This window comes from Podarcis gaigeae, assembly GCF_964106915.1.
Source record: "Podarcis gaigeae genome assembly, chromosome: 9".
NCBI classification, from domain to species: Eukaryota; Metazoa; Chordata; class Lepidosauria; order Squamata; family Lacertidae; genus Podarcis; species Podarcis gaigeae.
The window spans coordinates 51,494,440-51,511,439 of record NC_139685.1 but is presented as its reverse complement, the minus strand read 5'-3'; the positions used below and the strand labels follow the sequence as shown (position 1 = coordinate 51,511,439).

The 17,000-nt window shown below is 41.3% G+C and overlaps 2 protein-coding genes across 3 annotated transcripts in view; both read right to left on the bottom strand.

Annotated features, from left to right (window-relative positions):
* SMIM43 (small integral membrane protein 43) overlaps positions 1-17,000 on the bottom strand; it is a 245,669-nt gene that overhangs the window by 15,937 nt on the left and 212,732 nt on the right. The gene's annotated exons all lie outside the window — the stretch shown is intronic.
* Positions 1-17,000, bottom strand: part of TNIP3 (TNFAIP3 interacting protein 3) — a 62,555-nt gene that overhangs the window by 3,248 nt on the left and 42,307 nt on the right. The window contains exons 10-12 of the mRNA XM_083756135.1: positions 13,560-13,613; positions 12,718-12,879; positions 8,362-8,422 (exon numbers count right to left, since the gene is read on the bottom strand). Of these exons, the coding sequence (XP_083612261.1) occupies positions 8,362-8,422; positions 12,718-12,879; positions 13,560-13,613 (277 nt within the window). The remainder of the gene's footprint in view (positions 1-8,361; positions 8,423-12,717; positions 12,880-13,559; positions 13,614-17,000) is intronic.

Sequence of the window (17,000 nt, the reverse complement as noted above, 5' to 3'; positions counted from 1 at the left end):
AAAGTGTGGTGTTCAAGGAAGTACAGTTTTAAACACATGGGTGGAATAAAAGTAGATTTACCAGTGGAAAAGATAATGGATTTAAGTATCAAGCAAGCATTTTTGTGTTGTTTATCTCATTCACTAATGGTTGTTTTTAAACTATTTTGATTCAAAGGGTCTGATCATGGGTTTCTTGGCTCTGGAATAGTATCTAGGAGGAGATAAGGTGTGAGATCAGGGCATGTGCAATTCCTCTCTGGCTCTGGATGGCCACCTCAGGCAGAAATGGATACCTGAGCTGGGAGATAGTTCCTGAGTTTATCTGAAAATCTACTTACCCCATTACATTGAACTATCTATGGTTTTATTTATTTATATTTATATCCCACCTCTTTTCCCATAATAGTATTAAAGGTAGTGCACCTAGGATTCCCAGGTGGTCTCTCATCCAGGTATGGACCAGACCAAGCCTTGCTTTAGCTTCAAGGAAGCAGACGTCACATGCCCTCATGCCCTGGGGACTTCCAAAGTCAAGGATATCCCACAGACAGCTGTCTTTGCCCCCAACACCATGAGGAGAGTGATGGTCAAGAAAAGTAGTGTGCAAAGCTAAGGGCAAAGCCTAATCTTCCTTTGGATTAAAACCAGGTGGCTAAGCAAGAAGTGTGTCTACCCTTTGTATGAGGGTAAGTCATTTTGCTGCCAAGGAGAACAATGAGGTGGCACCTTCTTTCCATTCCACATGCAGAAAACTGACCACACTGGCAACTCAGTCTTCCTTTGACAGTGGTGATAAGACAGCAGCACCTGACAGCAGCAGGCAAACTGAAGGAGTGCAAGGCAAGCCACACAGAGCTGTGTGTCCTATCTTCTAACACCTTCTCATCTTCTATCATCTGCTGCCTGAGGCAGTGGCCTCTCGCTGCCTAACAAGAATGCCATCCCTGGGTGCTACCAAGTAAGAGACTGTTTTAAAACCACAGTGACTTGAAATTTGGTGTTGCCTCTTCTTCGAGGTACCTTTCACCCACTTCTGGTTCAATGTACAGCAATAAATCAGTATGGAGGACGTAGCTCTACTATGGCCACAGCATAATGAAAGCTGCCATCATAACTAATGATGTCAAGGGATAGATCAAGTCTCCCTCCGCTGTCTATTAGGAGCTTGGCATTCATCTTGATTCTTTTTACAGAAGCTGCTGGGAGGCTGTGCCTAATGAGACTAGAAAACTAATTAGTCCCAGCTAAGTTTAATGAAAATCAGGAGGGTAAGATAGGAGTGCATTGCAACTCTATTGTTGTAGGTTAGATAATGTACAAAGAGCCTCATCAGCTTTCCGCCAGCCTAACTTCAATAGCAGATGTGCTGGAAGGAGAAGCTGGTACTTTATCAGAGGCATCCAATGTGGCCTTTGAAATCTCTTTAATCCCTGCCACAAATTTGCACCAACCCTATGATGGTCTATGGGCAATCCTCCCACCCCTTCTTTTTGCTTTCACATCCTAAATATCCTTCCTATACTGCATTGTGATTTTTCTCTTTCACCAGTACATCAGTGACAGTATCTGCAGATGCCCTAGGGCACATGTAGACCCTATCTCTGGAACTAGGAAGAGAAGTGTTTTTATTGCTTACAATTCCAGGAATTGTATTTTCCTGCCATGGCTCAACAATAAAATATGTGATCAGATTTGGTGCCCTGTGATCAAACTTTATTGGCTCTTCTTGGATGCACTATATTTATTTTGAAGGAAGATCCTGTTGGCTTATGTTGATCTTCCATTCTTCACTTCAACTTAACAAAAGAAAAATCAAAATTCTTTTACTGAATTTTGAATCAGAATTCACCTGTGGAAATAAATATGTGCACATGTATATTATATTATGTAATCCGGCTATGGAACTAAAGTTATCTGGTAAGAGGACAGCTGGAGTGAACTTTAAAGGTCCCGCTACACACTTGAAATAATATATTTGCAATGTCAGAACTGCTCCTTAGCTCTTCTGATTTTCCCCATTGGTAATCCCACTCCTAACTCACTAGGCTTGTATAGGTGAAATAAGTCACTAACGCCCTTGAAAAGATGTGTTTAGAGGAGAGATTAGTGGTATCCCTTCATCTGCGCACTGTGAGCTATATACTAGCATTAAATAATAAAAAAATGACACATAGTCAAATATTTAGCAATAAGACACCCAGTCATTGAATTAAGGTTTTCATGGAATAACTGTGGTTCCCAAATACAAGTGCTGGGGGAACCAATCTTATTGTATGCCCCCCACTAAATGGACTTTTGGAAGCAAAACTGACATTGCTTGCCAGAATCACAAGTATGCAAAGAAAGCCCTGAGCAATAAAACCTCTTTCCCAGAGATTTTTTTTTTTTTTATTAAAAGTAGGTTCAGGGAAAAGCTCCAGCCCAATTTTTAAGCTGTCTCATCAATTTTGCACAGTTGGAAAAGGAAGGAAATCATACTATCCCACCTGCCAAAATAAGCTGACACTCATAACACTAGTTGGAATTCTCTTGTCCTTTGTTCCTGAATCCTTTGCCTCCTCCCCCAAAAAGGAAGCCATTGTCAAGGAAGGGTGATCACTAGCTAGACTAAAAGAAAGTCAGTTAACTTTTAGATCTGGTACCCAGCAAAATATATGTGCAGAAAGGATAATACAGGCTAAGGAAAGAGTGGGTGAGAGGTATAAGTAAGCATGACTCAATAGAAACCACACTTATGATACCAGTATCCTCTTGCCCTTTGTTTGAACCCACCTCTCGCACCCACAAACAGATCCCATAGATCTTTCCCCACATTTCTCTATTTTTCAGCTGCATAGGCAGCACACATTTAAAGCACAATACTTCCCCCAGAGAATCCTGGGAACCATAGCTTGTCAAGGGTGCTGAGAACTGTAGCTTTGTGGGTCCCAGAATTGTTGGGGGGAAGTCATGTACTTCAGATTTGTAGCATGTAAGGTAAAGGTAAAGGGACCCCTGACCATTAGGTCCAGTCGTGACCGACTCTGGGGTTGCGGCGCTCATCTCGCTTTACTGGCTGAGGGAGCCGGCATACAGCTTCTGAGTCATGTGGCCAGCATGACTAAGCCGCTTCTGGTGAACCAAAGCAGCACACGGAAACACCGTTTACCTTCCCGCCGGAGCAGTACCTATTTATCTACTTGCACTTTGATGTGCTTTCGAACTGCTAGTGGGCAGGAGCAGGGACTGAGCAATGGGAGCTCACCCTGTCGCAGGGATTCGAACCACCAACCTTCTGATCGGCAAGTCCTAGGCTCTGTGGTTTAACCCACAGCGCCACCTGTGTCCCTGAGTGTAGCATGTATGCGGCCTTTATTTCACACACTGTTGCAGGAAAGGTGGAAGACAACAAGTGGGGAAACCTCTTTCAACATATCTATATTTCCTGTTCAAAATCTCTCCCCTAACCCTGCCTGGTGAATAAGAACACCCTACTATATGCTAATAAAAAAAATAGTAAAAGAATGGAAAAATATACAATGTCCAGACACTCCCATGATTGCTATGGAAGGCAGCCAGTTCCTAGCAGCTGTGTGCAAAGACTGTTTAGGCTGTAGGGATCAGAAGGGAGTGACACAGACACCCTGTCCCCCACATCCTAGCCACCAGGATGTGCCTGGGGTTGTCTCTTTATGACGCAGTAGCCTAAAGTAGGAAGGCAGGAGGAAGATGAAATGAGTGGACCAGGGAGAGCAGTTTTATGGCTTGCATTCATCAGCATGCCTTAAAAGAACCCCCATAGCATGACATCGTCCGCTACCCAAAGCCATGGAAATGCCTTTGAGTTAATATCCTGCATATGTGTAGGGCAGCAAGTGGATAGCATGCATCATTAGAGAAGAGGAGGAAATAATGGTGCTTTAAAAAAAAAAAAGAACTTTTAAGTGGTTGTTAAATTGTCTCCATAGCCTAAAGCTGGAGACAGCTAATGCTCACTCCTACACTTTCTGCTGGGAGGATGTTTATTTAATTTCTGGATTTTATTAAAACACTTGTTTCGAGTGGGCCATGAGCTGAGTACATGGATAACTACTGATAATATCTTAACATGAAACCTTAGCTTGACTGTTCCTGCCTCTCTAGCCACCATCCTGATCCGAGTTGTGCTGCCTCTCCCTGCCCAAATGAGTAGTGCAGAGAGTCAAAATACCTCTTTAGCCACAGCAATTGTCACTGTGGAACAGTAATAAACCTTGATACATGCATGGATAACACAGACACACACACTTCTTTCAAATCATGTTCCTCATATTCCTAGCAATTCTTTGAAGTCTGCCCCCTTGTGTGCTTCTGATAAGAAAACAGAATATGCATCAAAACCTGAGTTTAGACACCTCAGTGATTATACTGCTCAAGGAGAGCAGTAGAGATGAAGATTAAATTTGATTTAAACTGTTGTGAAGAGGGGAAAGAACTGCTGCCTTATTCACTCATGCAGCATTTACCACCAATATGCTGCATATGAGCATTCAGATGCTTTTTTCAAAAAGGATTTAAAAACAAACTTTTGGAAATCATGCAAAATTAATGACTGACAGTAGGCAGCACATGTTGCCTCTTTTCATACATTGTGATCAGCTGCTGGCTTTGTGTTGTAGTTTGTAGTCCAATAAACAGTTTCCAAGATCAGTTGCAACAGGAAACTGTGGTTTGCCAAGTGCAATTCGTTTTCTCTTGTATTGCATAAGAGGAGTGTGTGAGGAGGGTGCAATGGCACGAGACCTTGTGGAGTTAAACCTTTCTTTCCCAACTTATTCTCAGTGAAAATCGCCTCCCCCAAAGCTGATAATACTGCAAGAATCACCTCATCCTGTATACACTAATCTGGACTCTGCAATCATAATAGAATCATAAAACTGTAGAGCTGGAAGGGACCACAAAGGTCATCTACCCCAACCCCCTGCAATGCAGGAATCTTTGGCACAATTTAGGGCTCAAACCCACGACCCTGAGATTAAGAGTCTCATGTTCTACCAGCTGAGCTATCCCAGGATAATAATAGCCACTTGAGGCCTTTCTTGTGATTTCTCCATGAGAGGTCCGTAGAGTGGTAACACAAGAACAGGCCTTTTCTGCAGTTGCTCCCCATTTGTGCAATGCTCTCTCTAGGGAGATTCATCTGGAACCTTCATTATACATCTTTAGATGCCCAATGAAAACTTTCCTCTTCTATGCCCTTTTAAATGTGTCTGGGGGGCGGGGTTATTGTTTTGTTTTGTTCTTATTTTTATTATGTATTTTCTGGTTTTATTTTGTATTTTTATGCTGTGAACTGCCCTGATATCTTCGGATGAAGGTTGGTATAAAAATTTAATAAGTAATAAAGGTAAAGGTAAAGGGACCCCTGATCATTAGGTCCAGTCGTGACTGACTCTGGGGTTGCGGTGCTCATCTCGCTTTACCGGCCGAGGGAGCCGGCGTACAGCTTCCAGGTCATGTGGCCAGCATGACTAAACCACTTCTGGCAAACCAGAGCAGCACACGGAAACACCGTTTACCTTCCCGCCGGAGCAGTACCTATTTATCTACTTGCACTTTGACGTGCTTTCGAACTGCTAAGTTGGCAGGAGCAGGGACCGAGCAACAGGAGCTCACCCTATCACAGGGATTCGAACCACCAACCTTCTGATCAGCAAGTCCTAGGCTCTGCAGTTTAACCCACAGCGCCACCCGCGTCACTTTAATAAGTAATAATAAATAAATAATAGTAGTACCTCCAGGAGGAATATTCAAATGGTACCAGTGAAACCATCCTCTCAGAAACTAATAGCAGCATCAAGAGGTAGGGAGTGAGACTACAGTAGGGGAGAAAAGGAAAGTTCTGTTCCTGCTCATCCTCTGCACCTGCTAATGTAATTTCCAATGAACTATTTTAAATACTAAGTGAAAAGTTTAGTGTATTGTGGCCCTGAAAAGTTGCTGAATCTAGGTTGTTCCCTTTTCCAAATCAGAACTCCTTGTTTACTTCTACTAAGCCCTTTTCCTCAGCCCTTTGGATTGTTCACAACTTGGTTCATCTCTGTATGCCAGAGATAACAATTCTAAGGGGGCTTTCAAAGGGAGGCTTAATATTGCAAATGGATTGTTTGTGTATTGCAAATGGCTTTTTGGCAACATAGTGTTGTTGTTTTAAAATACTGGGTTTTTCATGGACAGGGCAAATCTGGATTAAATTGGGGGAAGGAGGATATACAAGTTGCCATGTTGCTGCCAATGTTGTGAAAAAACTGCATGCATTAGGATCACAGATTCCACAATAACTACCCTTCTATAAGTACACTTATTTACTTGGTCACTTATTCCAAGATTTTCTCTCCTTTCTTCAGGCTCTCATTTGCAGATTGAACATGTAAACAAATCAAAACATCGAAGGAAATTTCATGCACTTTCCAAATGCCTTTTCCCAAAGCTGAAGATTGCTTTTCCTTGTCAAATTCATGTGTTTCCCCGGGGACAGCTGGCCCCCCAAACCACAACAACTTTATAAACTGAAGCTTTTAAGCACTTAAAGGCTTCAATGCATGCAGCCAGCCAACTTGATCTCCTAGGTTAGCTGGCTCAGCAAGGCTAAGCTTTACGTTCTCAAGTTATTAAGTGCTTATAAGGGCTGCAGAGTTTTCATATGGAGAGCTTACCAAGCAATCTTATGGCTAACCAATTCATGGCTTGTAAGGAGCTTTAGTTCTAAGAACAGGCAGTTTTCTGGATATCTCATGCTTCATTTGTGAAACAATCTGCAAGGGACGGTTGTAAAATTCTGAGCAAGTGGGACTCATCAAAATACATTTGCACAAGGTCACAGAAGGGTTTGCAAGTGCATAAAATTTCACTTTCTAACCATCTACACATTGGGGTATTGCACCAACATCCTTTCCGTGACAGTCTGTGCCTCTATAAGGAATCGCACTCCAGTATGTTTTAGCCATGCAGTCTTCACAATTGGATTTCCATTATCAAAGTGAGAGATCTGGCAATCCCAAGGCTATCTAATGTCTGCAGTACAAAATTGTGCATGGCTCTAATCCCATCTTCTCTCCCCATTTGCTGTCCTATAAGCAACTCAAAATAAATGCCTCTTGCGCCTTCTAGTACGGAACCTACTTTTGCAATTCTCAGACTTAAATGACTCTGATAGACCCCAATCCAACAACTAGTTCAGTATGATCCCAACAAGCCTACAAATGTCCCAAACTGCAAATCCATTTGTCCTGCCCATGACAGTTGCTTAAGCTTCCTGCATTTCTTCCTGCTCTGATAGGATGAGGGATAGGAAAATATGTCCTTCACACTCACAGAAGAGGTGGGATACTATCAGTCTAGCATGTTCTACTTTTTACTGTATGGACCAACAGATGCCTAATGCAGTTACCACCCTTCTCCAAATGGTAGGGCTTGCTTTGCTGGGAGGCAATATGTAGGAAAGAAGGACTGGCATGCAAATGAGCAGGAGTGAGCAGGTGATGGTCTGTTATGGGGAGAGTCCACTGGAAGAATCTTGCCCATGTGCCACACCACACACACCACTCCATCTGAACTTGGAATCCATGCTGATTAGGATTTTTTATCAGTTAATGCGCAACTAGCCCACATTAACTGTTAATACTCCATGCTGAAAGAGCCTGAATTCTTGTTTAAGAATGTAAGTGGTTCCTGTATAAGATCAAACTCCACCTAATTCAGTATTCTTTGCAAGCATCCCAAGCATTAGCTGGCCCACTATAAAGTGGCCACGGGTTTATTGGTAGACCAAATTATGACATCAACTGTGGGTCCCTTAAACCAGAAGATTTGAGGTTTATGGACTAATAATTATCTTGCTGGGGCTTTGAACTTATTTGGTGTGAAGACAGAATGGTGGCAGTGTTAGGGTAGCAAACTCTTAGCTAGATTTGACATCAGCCACTGTCCTCTCTACTGGCTGTAGGAAAAGGCCGACAGTGGCTAGACTGAGCTCCTTAGAGACCATATATTAGATGCACCATTTGCTCAACTGTCAACCAAGTTATGAATGGAGGACTGCAATTCCAATGTCCTTCATTTTTCTTAGGTGTTCAGTAAGGGATTTATATGATTCTTTAAGGCATGTTAGGTGTTTTAAAGTAGCTTGGCAATACCAAAAGCTGTACACAAATGCATTATATTTAGAATTCACAGCCTTGGCTGCATGCATGTATTGCAGTTGTACAAAAAAGAGCTGTATACAAATCACACACTGGGTCCTTATGAAAGTTTACTACTGATCAGAGAGAGAGAGAGAGAGAGAGAGAGAGAGAGAGAGAGAGAGAGACCCCATTAAAAAGAAACTCTTAAAAAGTGTGTTCAGTACAGCTGCTGCCTTACCATTTGCCTTGTGCGGCACATCTGGCGGAAACCGGTCGGGAACATACCATTGATAGTCTGGCTGCGCAGAACAATAAAACATTATTACAGCAATATGGACTTCATAGACACTTCAAACAAAAGAATAGCAGCATGGTAAATATAATTATACTGTGAAGCCTTTCATTAGTCATACCAAAGTAATTTACCCCCAAAATCTCCTTCTTATTTTGATCAAATAATTTTTTTTTCCTGATTAAGTTCTTCAGCTGTTTTTTTTCTTTTTATTGCTGTGTCTCTTGGATGGTGAGCACAATATTAAAGAGTTGTGTGAAATCTCCTAGATCCCACAAATCAAAACAAACTTTATTAACATTAACAAACCAGATTTCCGAGAGCGTCGTGAACCTTGAAACAGTGCAGGGGAAGACAGGGTGAGATGGAATGCACCTGATTATATCATAAACAGTTAGGTCTCTAACTACAGTCAATGTCAGCTGTTAAGAGGCTAAGAGAAACCTGGTGTGCATCAACATGACAGGTGAACGTGTTCCAAAGGGAACTTGTTCACAGTTTGCTAGGATTCTTTTAAAACCCTGGTGACCTCACCAAACAGAATTCTAATCTCCCACTCTAGTGGCAGCAGGTCAGCATTTGAACTTTAAAATGATTTTTTGGGGGGGAGGAAATATTATTATAAGGAAAAAAATAGCTTTTTTACAAAAACTTGCAACATTTCAATCAAATTATTAAAGATTTTGACAGTCAGCTCCTAATTACAAAACTGGAATAATTTTCGTAAGGCAGATTTTCAAAATTAAAAATAAGAATAATACAGCATGCCACTTGAAATGTAACCTTAGTGCTCTAGTAGTTCAAGGGTTGGGGACCTGCAGCCCTCTAGATGCTGCTGAATAAATTACTATCATCCCAGTGGCCATGCTGACTAGGGCTGATGGCCTGTAGGTAGAGGGCTGTATAGAAGTTCAATACATTTTTATTTATTTTTAAAATGAGAGTTGGTGGTCCCACAATATCTGGAGAGCCACAGGTTCCCTACTCCTGCTATACTGGACGCCTGAAAAAAGAATGGAAAACTGATGTTATTGGGATTATACTTTTAATATACTTGATCTGTTTACAGAAGAAAGTCATTAATGCAGTCGATCCTTCCACTACACTTCCTTATCCAAATCATTTAATCCAAATTGTAAATCACCCTGCTCTTCTCTAGTTCACAGGCCAGGGAAACCCTATGTTGATGCTTATGTCTCCAAAGTTTGATGCAGGACTTGATGCATTTCACACACAAAGTTTCTCCTATGCAGAAAACGTATTTTGAGTTGGGTAGGCAGAATGTTCCTGGTTGCTTAACCATGGTTAGGCAGTCAAGAGCAGGCCACAAAAGGCCCACCTCTCTCTCTAAGTTTCCCCTTAGGTTCTAACTATTGTAAAGTATTAAAAAGTAGAGACATCACCTTGCCAACAAAGGTCCGTATAGTAAAATCTATGGTTTTCCCAGTAGTGATTTATGGAAGTGAAAGCTGGACCATAAAAAAGGCTGATCACTGAAGAATTGATGCTTTTGAATTATGGTGCTGGAGGAGACTCTTGAGAGTCCCATGGACTGCAAGAAGATCAAACCTATCCATTCTGAAGGAAATCAGCCCTGAGTTCTCACTGGAAGCACAGATCATGAAGCTGAGGCTCCAATACTTTGGCCACCTCATGAGAAGAGAAGACTCCCTGGAAAAGACCCTGATGTTGGGAAAGATGGAGGGCAGAAGGAGAAGGGGATGACAGAGGACGAGATGGTTGGATAGTGTTCTTGAAGCTACCAGCATGAGTTTGACCAAACTGCGGGAGGCAGTGGAAGACAGAAGTGCCTGGTGTGCTCTGGTCCATGGGGTCACGAAGAGTCGGACACGACTAAACGACTAAACAACAACAACATTGTAAACTATTACACCTGCAGTGGTGTTACTTTTGTGGTTATAGAAGGCGAGGGCTCCAGAACATGAAACAATGGTTTAAATATGGTTTCGGTTCCTGGATGGAGAAGTAACCACAATTAGGTAACACTGCTGCAGATATAATGGTTAATATAACTGGGCTGTTTAAGTAATAGTTAAGTGATTGGGAGTTTTATGATCTGGTTCAAATGCAATGCTAAAGCATAGCATAGTATTAGTGCACAAGTCTTCTCCCCATTTCTCCAGCACACTCACAAAGGGAAGATCAGAAGCATCACCTTCCATGTTAAAATACCTGCAGGTTGTCATTTCATCTGGGAACTGAGCAAGAATCACAGTTAATTCTAACTATGGATATCTAAACAAGCCAGAAACCGAGGTTTGATATCTCTTTGGACAAGCCATAATTTAAACAAAGCTTTTCCCAGAATGAATGCTCCATAAACAGGTTGTCTGGAGGAGACCTTATTGAGATGTTTTACAAGGAGATAAGATGGAGTCAAATCCAACCTTGCTTTTTGGATGTTTGCACTGGCATGGAGAAGTGGTCACACCTACATGGCGAACCACTGAATTCCAGCAGCTTGCTATCAAATAAACCATGTTACACAAGCACCTTAAACTTAATTTTAAAAAGGGTATCATATAACAGAGCTGGGCTAGATGGCCCAATGGTCTAACTTAGTTTGTATTATAAATTATATTAAATATCTTATCTCTTAACTTTTTATTTTAAGCCTCTACACAAAGACATCAGGGCATGGACGGGATAAATATTCAATGAAACATGCAAAACACTCCCTAGTAAAATAAGCCATACTCAACTACAAACATATGATGTATTCTCAGAGACCCAAACAACAACGTGTGAACACTACTGCAAGGCAGTTAACATAATTTTCACAATTATGATCTTGAAAGTATTCCAAAGGATAAAGAGACATGATTCACAATCAGACTAAACAAAAGATTTCTCGGATGATTGAAAAGTAAACAGTAAATGTGAGTTAGGGGGGGAAAGGAGTAGAAAGTCAAACTATAACGAAGTATCTGTACTATATTCCATACACTGAGCCTACACACTCACTCAATTCTAACACCTTTCACATTTGATGACAAATAGCTTGGGAATTATTATTATTTTTTAAATCCTGCTGGAGCCAGCTACACTTATATAAGAAAACAATCACAAAAGAACTTGGGAATAGATTTCAAAACAACCAATCAGCAAATGACTCCACCCTTCCAGCAGTCTTCTAAAGGAAGGCAAAATTTATAAACCCCCAGGATGCATTGCACAGCTAGAAACCCAGATGGTGAAAGCTCTAGGACAGCGGCCAAAATTAATTGGGCCTCAGTTTTAAACTTTAGTGAGAAACTCCTTCCCCCCACAAGCTCATATAAGAGAAGAGAAACAGAAGGAAAAATACTTAAACAAAAGCTCTGCTTATCTATGGCTCTTTCCTTGTTTTATCTAAGCTTAAGTATGTGTGGTCCTTGGCAGGTTCCATTCACTTCCATGGTGGCTTATGCAAGAGATTGTCCTGGAGAAATAAGATAATGGCAACTCCATGCATGTTGCGTTCTTCACCATAATGTGAAGGAATGCAATTGTGGCAACCCGCTTGAACAACCATTATTCCCCTAGCAGGAGCCTCAATCTCAGCACAGTGTAGCAGTCAAATCTAATGTGCGTCTTGCCCTTGCACAAGGTGGTGTACAACTGCTAGAGTTATTATACACGGTGGCAGCTTGTGTGAGTTACAATGCTACTTTTGCTAACATTACTTTAGGTACTAGCCTATAAAAATAATTTAAACTATTTCTGGCAAATGAACAACCAGTTTATAAACAGCAAAACCCAGTTATCAGTCCAAGATAAAACAACTCAAAGCAAAGTTGTTCAGAGCCCATTTGAAGACCTGAATTGATGGGGTCTCAGTTAGGATAGAATTCCACAAATTGATGTGGGGTCGACCCTATAGCTCTCACTGAAGGACACAAAATCAGGTCCTCAGGGGCTGAACTCAAAGGACAGGCAGGTTTGTATAGGTGAAGATGATCCTTCAACCAGTGGCCCCAACTCATTAATGGTTTTAAAGATTATTATTTGGAATTGGGCCCTGAAGCATACCAAGAATGCAGTAAAATATATTTTGTTCTGGTCAGAGAAAAAAAATACTCTGCAGGAGATGTGAGCTATTTGAAAGATGATTGGAATGTGTACATTATGAGGTACAAAAACAATTATTTGAGAAAAGAGAAAGAGAAAAATCGAAATGACAAGGTAAGAAAGAGAGGCGAGTGTTTACATTTCACAATGCACACATTATTCTACTCCTGCAGAATCCTTGCATTTGCATTTCCACTTTGTGAAACAAAGGCTGGCAGAAGTATTACTTACTGGGCGCTGCTGTGAATTTCTGTGAATGCTGCACGAGGCCAAATTTATTTGAGGTTCAGGGTAAGGGTGAAGTAACCCACAGTTCCTGCAACTAAAACATGCAGGAACAAACATCTGATGTGGGAAGCCATGTTTTTCTGTAAGTGCTTGGAGGTCTCTTGCCTATACAAACATTGAAAAAATAAATAAATAAATAAATAAATAAATAAATAAATAAATAAATACTTCCCAATTAAAGTAGTAACATCTTAGTATTTCCTGTACTCCTGGTTTGATACTGCAATGCACAACTGGTAGCTGGTGCCTTTCTATTCAGGTAGTTGCATCCTTAGTTCTAAGTAAGCAACACAAGACTGATAACAAGTTTGCCAGTAGTGGGACTACAGCCTGCTGCACTATGAAACATTAAAATACAGCACAAGAAAAGGCAAAAATTATCTAAGCTGGATGCATTAGGCACACAAAAACCTATTTGCATAAATTTGCTTAATCAACATAATCTGTTTTGGATGGTCATAGTGAGAGATAAGGCCATTCCCTGGACTACTGGAAATTGTATGGAGTCCACCTTTAGCTTAGAGATTTCACTAGATATTGTCCACTTAACATGCAACTCTGTCAAAGCAGCCAAAATAGCTGGAAGCTTTAAGCTTCAACAAAAAATTAGCTTCAACTTAGGACCATATGTTGCACTTTGCCTGTATTTGCACAAAATCATGGCATGCACTGAGCCCTATAGACAAATTCTTTGTTCGTCACATTAGCAAAATTAGTTTGGTTGGATTGCAACTGTGTGTCATTTGAGCCTCCTAGAAAAAAAAAATCTGAAGTACAACACACACCTGTTGCTTTACTTGCTTCTCAAGTAGTTCCCTTTCTTCCTGGCAGTCTTTAACCTGTGTAGGGGAAATTAATTTCATACTGAAAAAAGTGCCTGCATGCATGCCTAGAAGTATGTTATCAAAAAGCAATTGCTGAAATCAAGAACTCTCATGCCCCCTTGTGGAAGCTTGGTGAGCTAAGTTAACAGGTTCATCAGGCGACAATTGTTTTATGCTCCAAAGTCAAAGGTGAGGGAAACAGTGAGGGAAATTGTTTTGGGTCATGCCAACAGAACGTCTCTTGCTTGTTAAAGCCAAAGCCCTCATTTATGAGAAGGCACAAATTATGCCAGCCATTGCCAGCAACTGGACTTGTTGTTGACAACATATTTATTCTTACAGGCCGGTCTGAATTCACTTGATGAAGATTAGGCTAAATATTGGGGGGGGGATCTAAACTTAAAGGGCAGTTAAATCACAGTGCAAGCTGCCCAGGAATGCCATGGGTCTCCTTTACAAATAGTTCTAGGAAATAGTTGCACAAGCATTGGTTGGGTATCCTGTATTAGTTCACAGAATTGGTCAATAAGATTTTGTTGTTTGCTCTATGATCCCATATTAAGCTTCCTTGTGTCATTACAACCTGTTTCATTTGCCACTCCCTCTTCTTTGAGACACCTGACAAGTGAGGAATTACCGTATTTTTTGCACCATAATGCTCACTTTTTTCCTCCAAGAAAGTAAGGGGAAATGTCTGTGCATGTTATGGAGGGAATGCCTACGGGTGGCATGCCTACGGATTTTCCTCCTCTAAAAACTACGTGCGTGTTATGGTCGGGTACGTGTTATAGAGTGAAAAATACGGTACATTTTGATCTTTCCTTTCCAATTCCTGCAAGAAACGTTGACCAGAAGAGCCACAAACAAACCTGATAACTGCATTTATGTATTACTTATATAACAGTTAAGCATGTCAAATCACATCATACGATCTCTACAACGATAATAATGTTCTGATTTTATAGGAAGGCACCATGGCTGCAGAAGGATAAAATGCTTAATGAAAAGGATGCAAGATGGAGGTAGAAAATAACAGAGTGGAACCACAAGGCGACATCGACTTAGTGATTAGCACAAGCACACTTTTGATTTATTTAACCAAATTTACATACCACTTGATTGCTAGAAAACCCTTAAGCCATTTACAAAAATAAAAATAAAATAATTGATTAAAATATATATTTAAAAACAGGTATTTAAAAATATTTAAAAGATGGTGAAAATCAACGGAGACAAAGCATATGCAACTTCTGCATGTCTTGGTAGGCTTGTCCTAGAAATTCAACTCAATATTGATTCAGCGTAGATTCCAATGTATAGTTAGCGGAGTAAAAAATTAAACACGTTGCAGGATTCCCAAAAATAGACCAGAGGTTATTGTATTTCATCCAGCAGAGCTTTACTGCTACTGAAGGCAAATGAACATAATGGTCACAAATCCAATACATTCTGGATTGGCACTGTTTATAAGAAATCCAGTTGCAGCAGACTTAACTTAAACTTACAATAACTTATAATAAGACTAAACCTTAACACTATGCATACTAAGTACAGAACTCCACACCAGAAGGAAAGAGAGGCAGAAAGACAAAGTGAAACACAGGCTCCTTCTGGCTTCCGTTAATTGACGGAATCTAATTAATTAATCTGCCCTACTTTTATAGTCAGCATGACCATGACAGAAAAGATAATAAAGCCAGTTTAAGCCAGCTTTTCTGAAGGTATAACCTAAACATCATAAACCTTCTGCTTGTCTCTTTCACACAGAGAAGCTTCCAGAACCCTCTTGAATCAAGTAGAATAGGAAAGATCTCTACACATCAGATCAATACTTTCTGCACTAAGAAATGCAAACTGACAATGTTTCCCTAGACAAAAATGTTTTAAGACAGCACCAAAAAGAATACTGTGAAGGTGCCCATCTTATGCCAATAGACAGGGAGTTCCAAAGGGTAGGTGACGCCACATTAAAGGTAATTGGGCGGCACTTGTAACAGTGACAGTTATGCAGACTGAAGTGACTGAGCAGGCGCCTATGGGTAAGGTGATCCTGCAGTCAGCTGGTCCCCAGCTGTCAAGGGCTTTATATACTAATAGTAACACCTTGAACGTATCCCAGTAGCCAATGGGCAACCAGTGCTGATCTCTGAGCAGAGGTGTAATATGCAGACTGGGTCTCACTCCTGCCAGCAGCTGTGCTGCAGCATTCAGCACTAACGGCACTAACTTCCAGAGCAAGTGCAAGGGAAGCCCCACAGAAAATACGTTGCAGTAATCCTATTTTGTCCACAATGCCTGGACCAATGTGGTCAAGCTCTCCTGGTCCAGGCAGTTGTATAAGTCATAGCTGGTAAAGGGCACTTCTAGCCACTGATGCTACTTGGCTCTCCAGTGACAGAGCTGGATCCAGAAGCACACCCACCCTTCATACCTGCTCCTTCAGGAGGAGTGCAATCCTGTCGGGCGCAGGCAATTGACTGATTTCTTGGGCACAGAGACCACTCATCCACAGTGCCCCCATCTTGCCAGGATTCAAATTCAGCTTATCATGTTTCCTCGCTAGAACTTCAAGGATACAAGGGCCTAACCTAATGAGATCCTAGCAGAACAAGGATTTGAACTTAGTCTTCCAAAATATATTCATGGGTTGACTGTCACTTATAGCTCTTTAGATGCAGGTGATTAGCGGAGCAATCCTATGTGATATTTATATAGTAAATTGCTTCAGGATACCTTGTGGGACTTGGGTGGCACTGTGGGTTAAACCACAGAGCCTAGGGCTTGCCAATCAGAAGGTTGTAAGTTCAAATCCCCACAACGGGGTGAGCTCCCATTGCTCGGTCCCTGCTCCTGCCAACCTAGCAGTTCGAAAGCACGTCAAAGTGCAAGTAGATAAATAGGTCCAGCGGGAAGGTAAACAGCATTTCCGTGCGCTGCTCTGGTTCACCAGAAGCGGCTTAGTCATGCTGGCCACATGACCTGGAAGCTGTATGCAGGCTCCCTCGGCCAATAAAACGAGATGAGCGCCGCAACCCCAGAGTCATCCGCGACTGGACCTAATGGTCAGGGGTCCCTTTACTCTGTTTACTCTGTTGTATGCAAATAGAGCTTAGGCAAGCATATATAAGATGCAGCCTTAGTTGCGCAAATCATACAGAATAGCCAGAAAATGTTATTCTGCTTAATTCCCTTGAAACTATCTGGGATCAGAAACAAGAGATCAAAAAAACAACTTTGGTGCTTGTTACAAAATATTTCATGAGGCACTGCATTTTTCACAAGTCACTCCATTTAGTTAGTGTGTGTGTATTTGTGTGTGTTCAAGGTGAGGGTTTCAAATTATTCCTCATTTCATCACCAACATTACTCCAGAATGATTTCATCCCAGATGGTGACCTCATA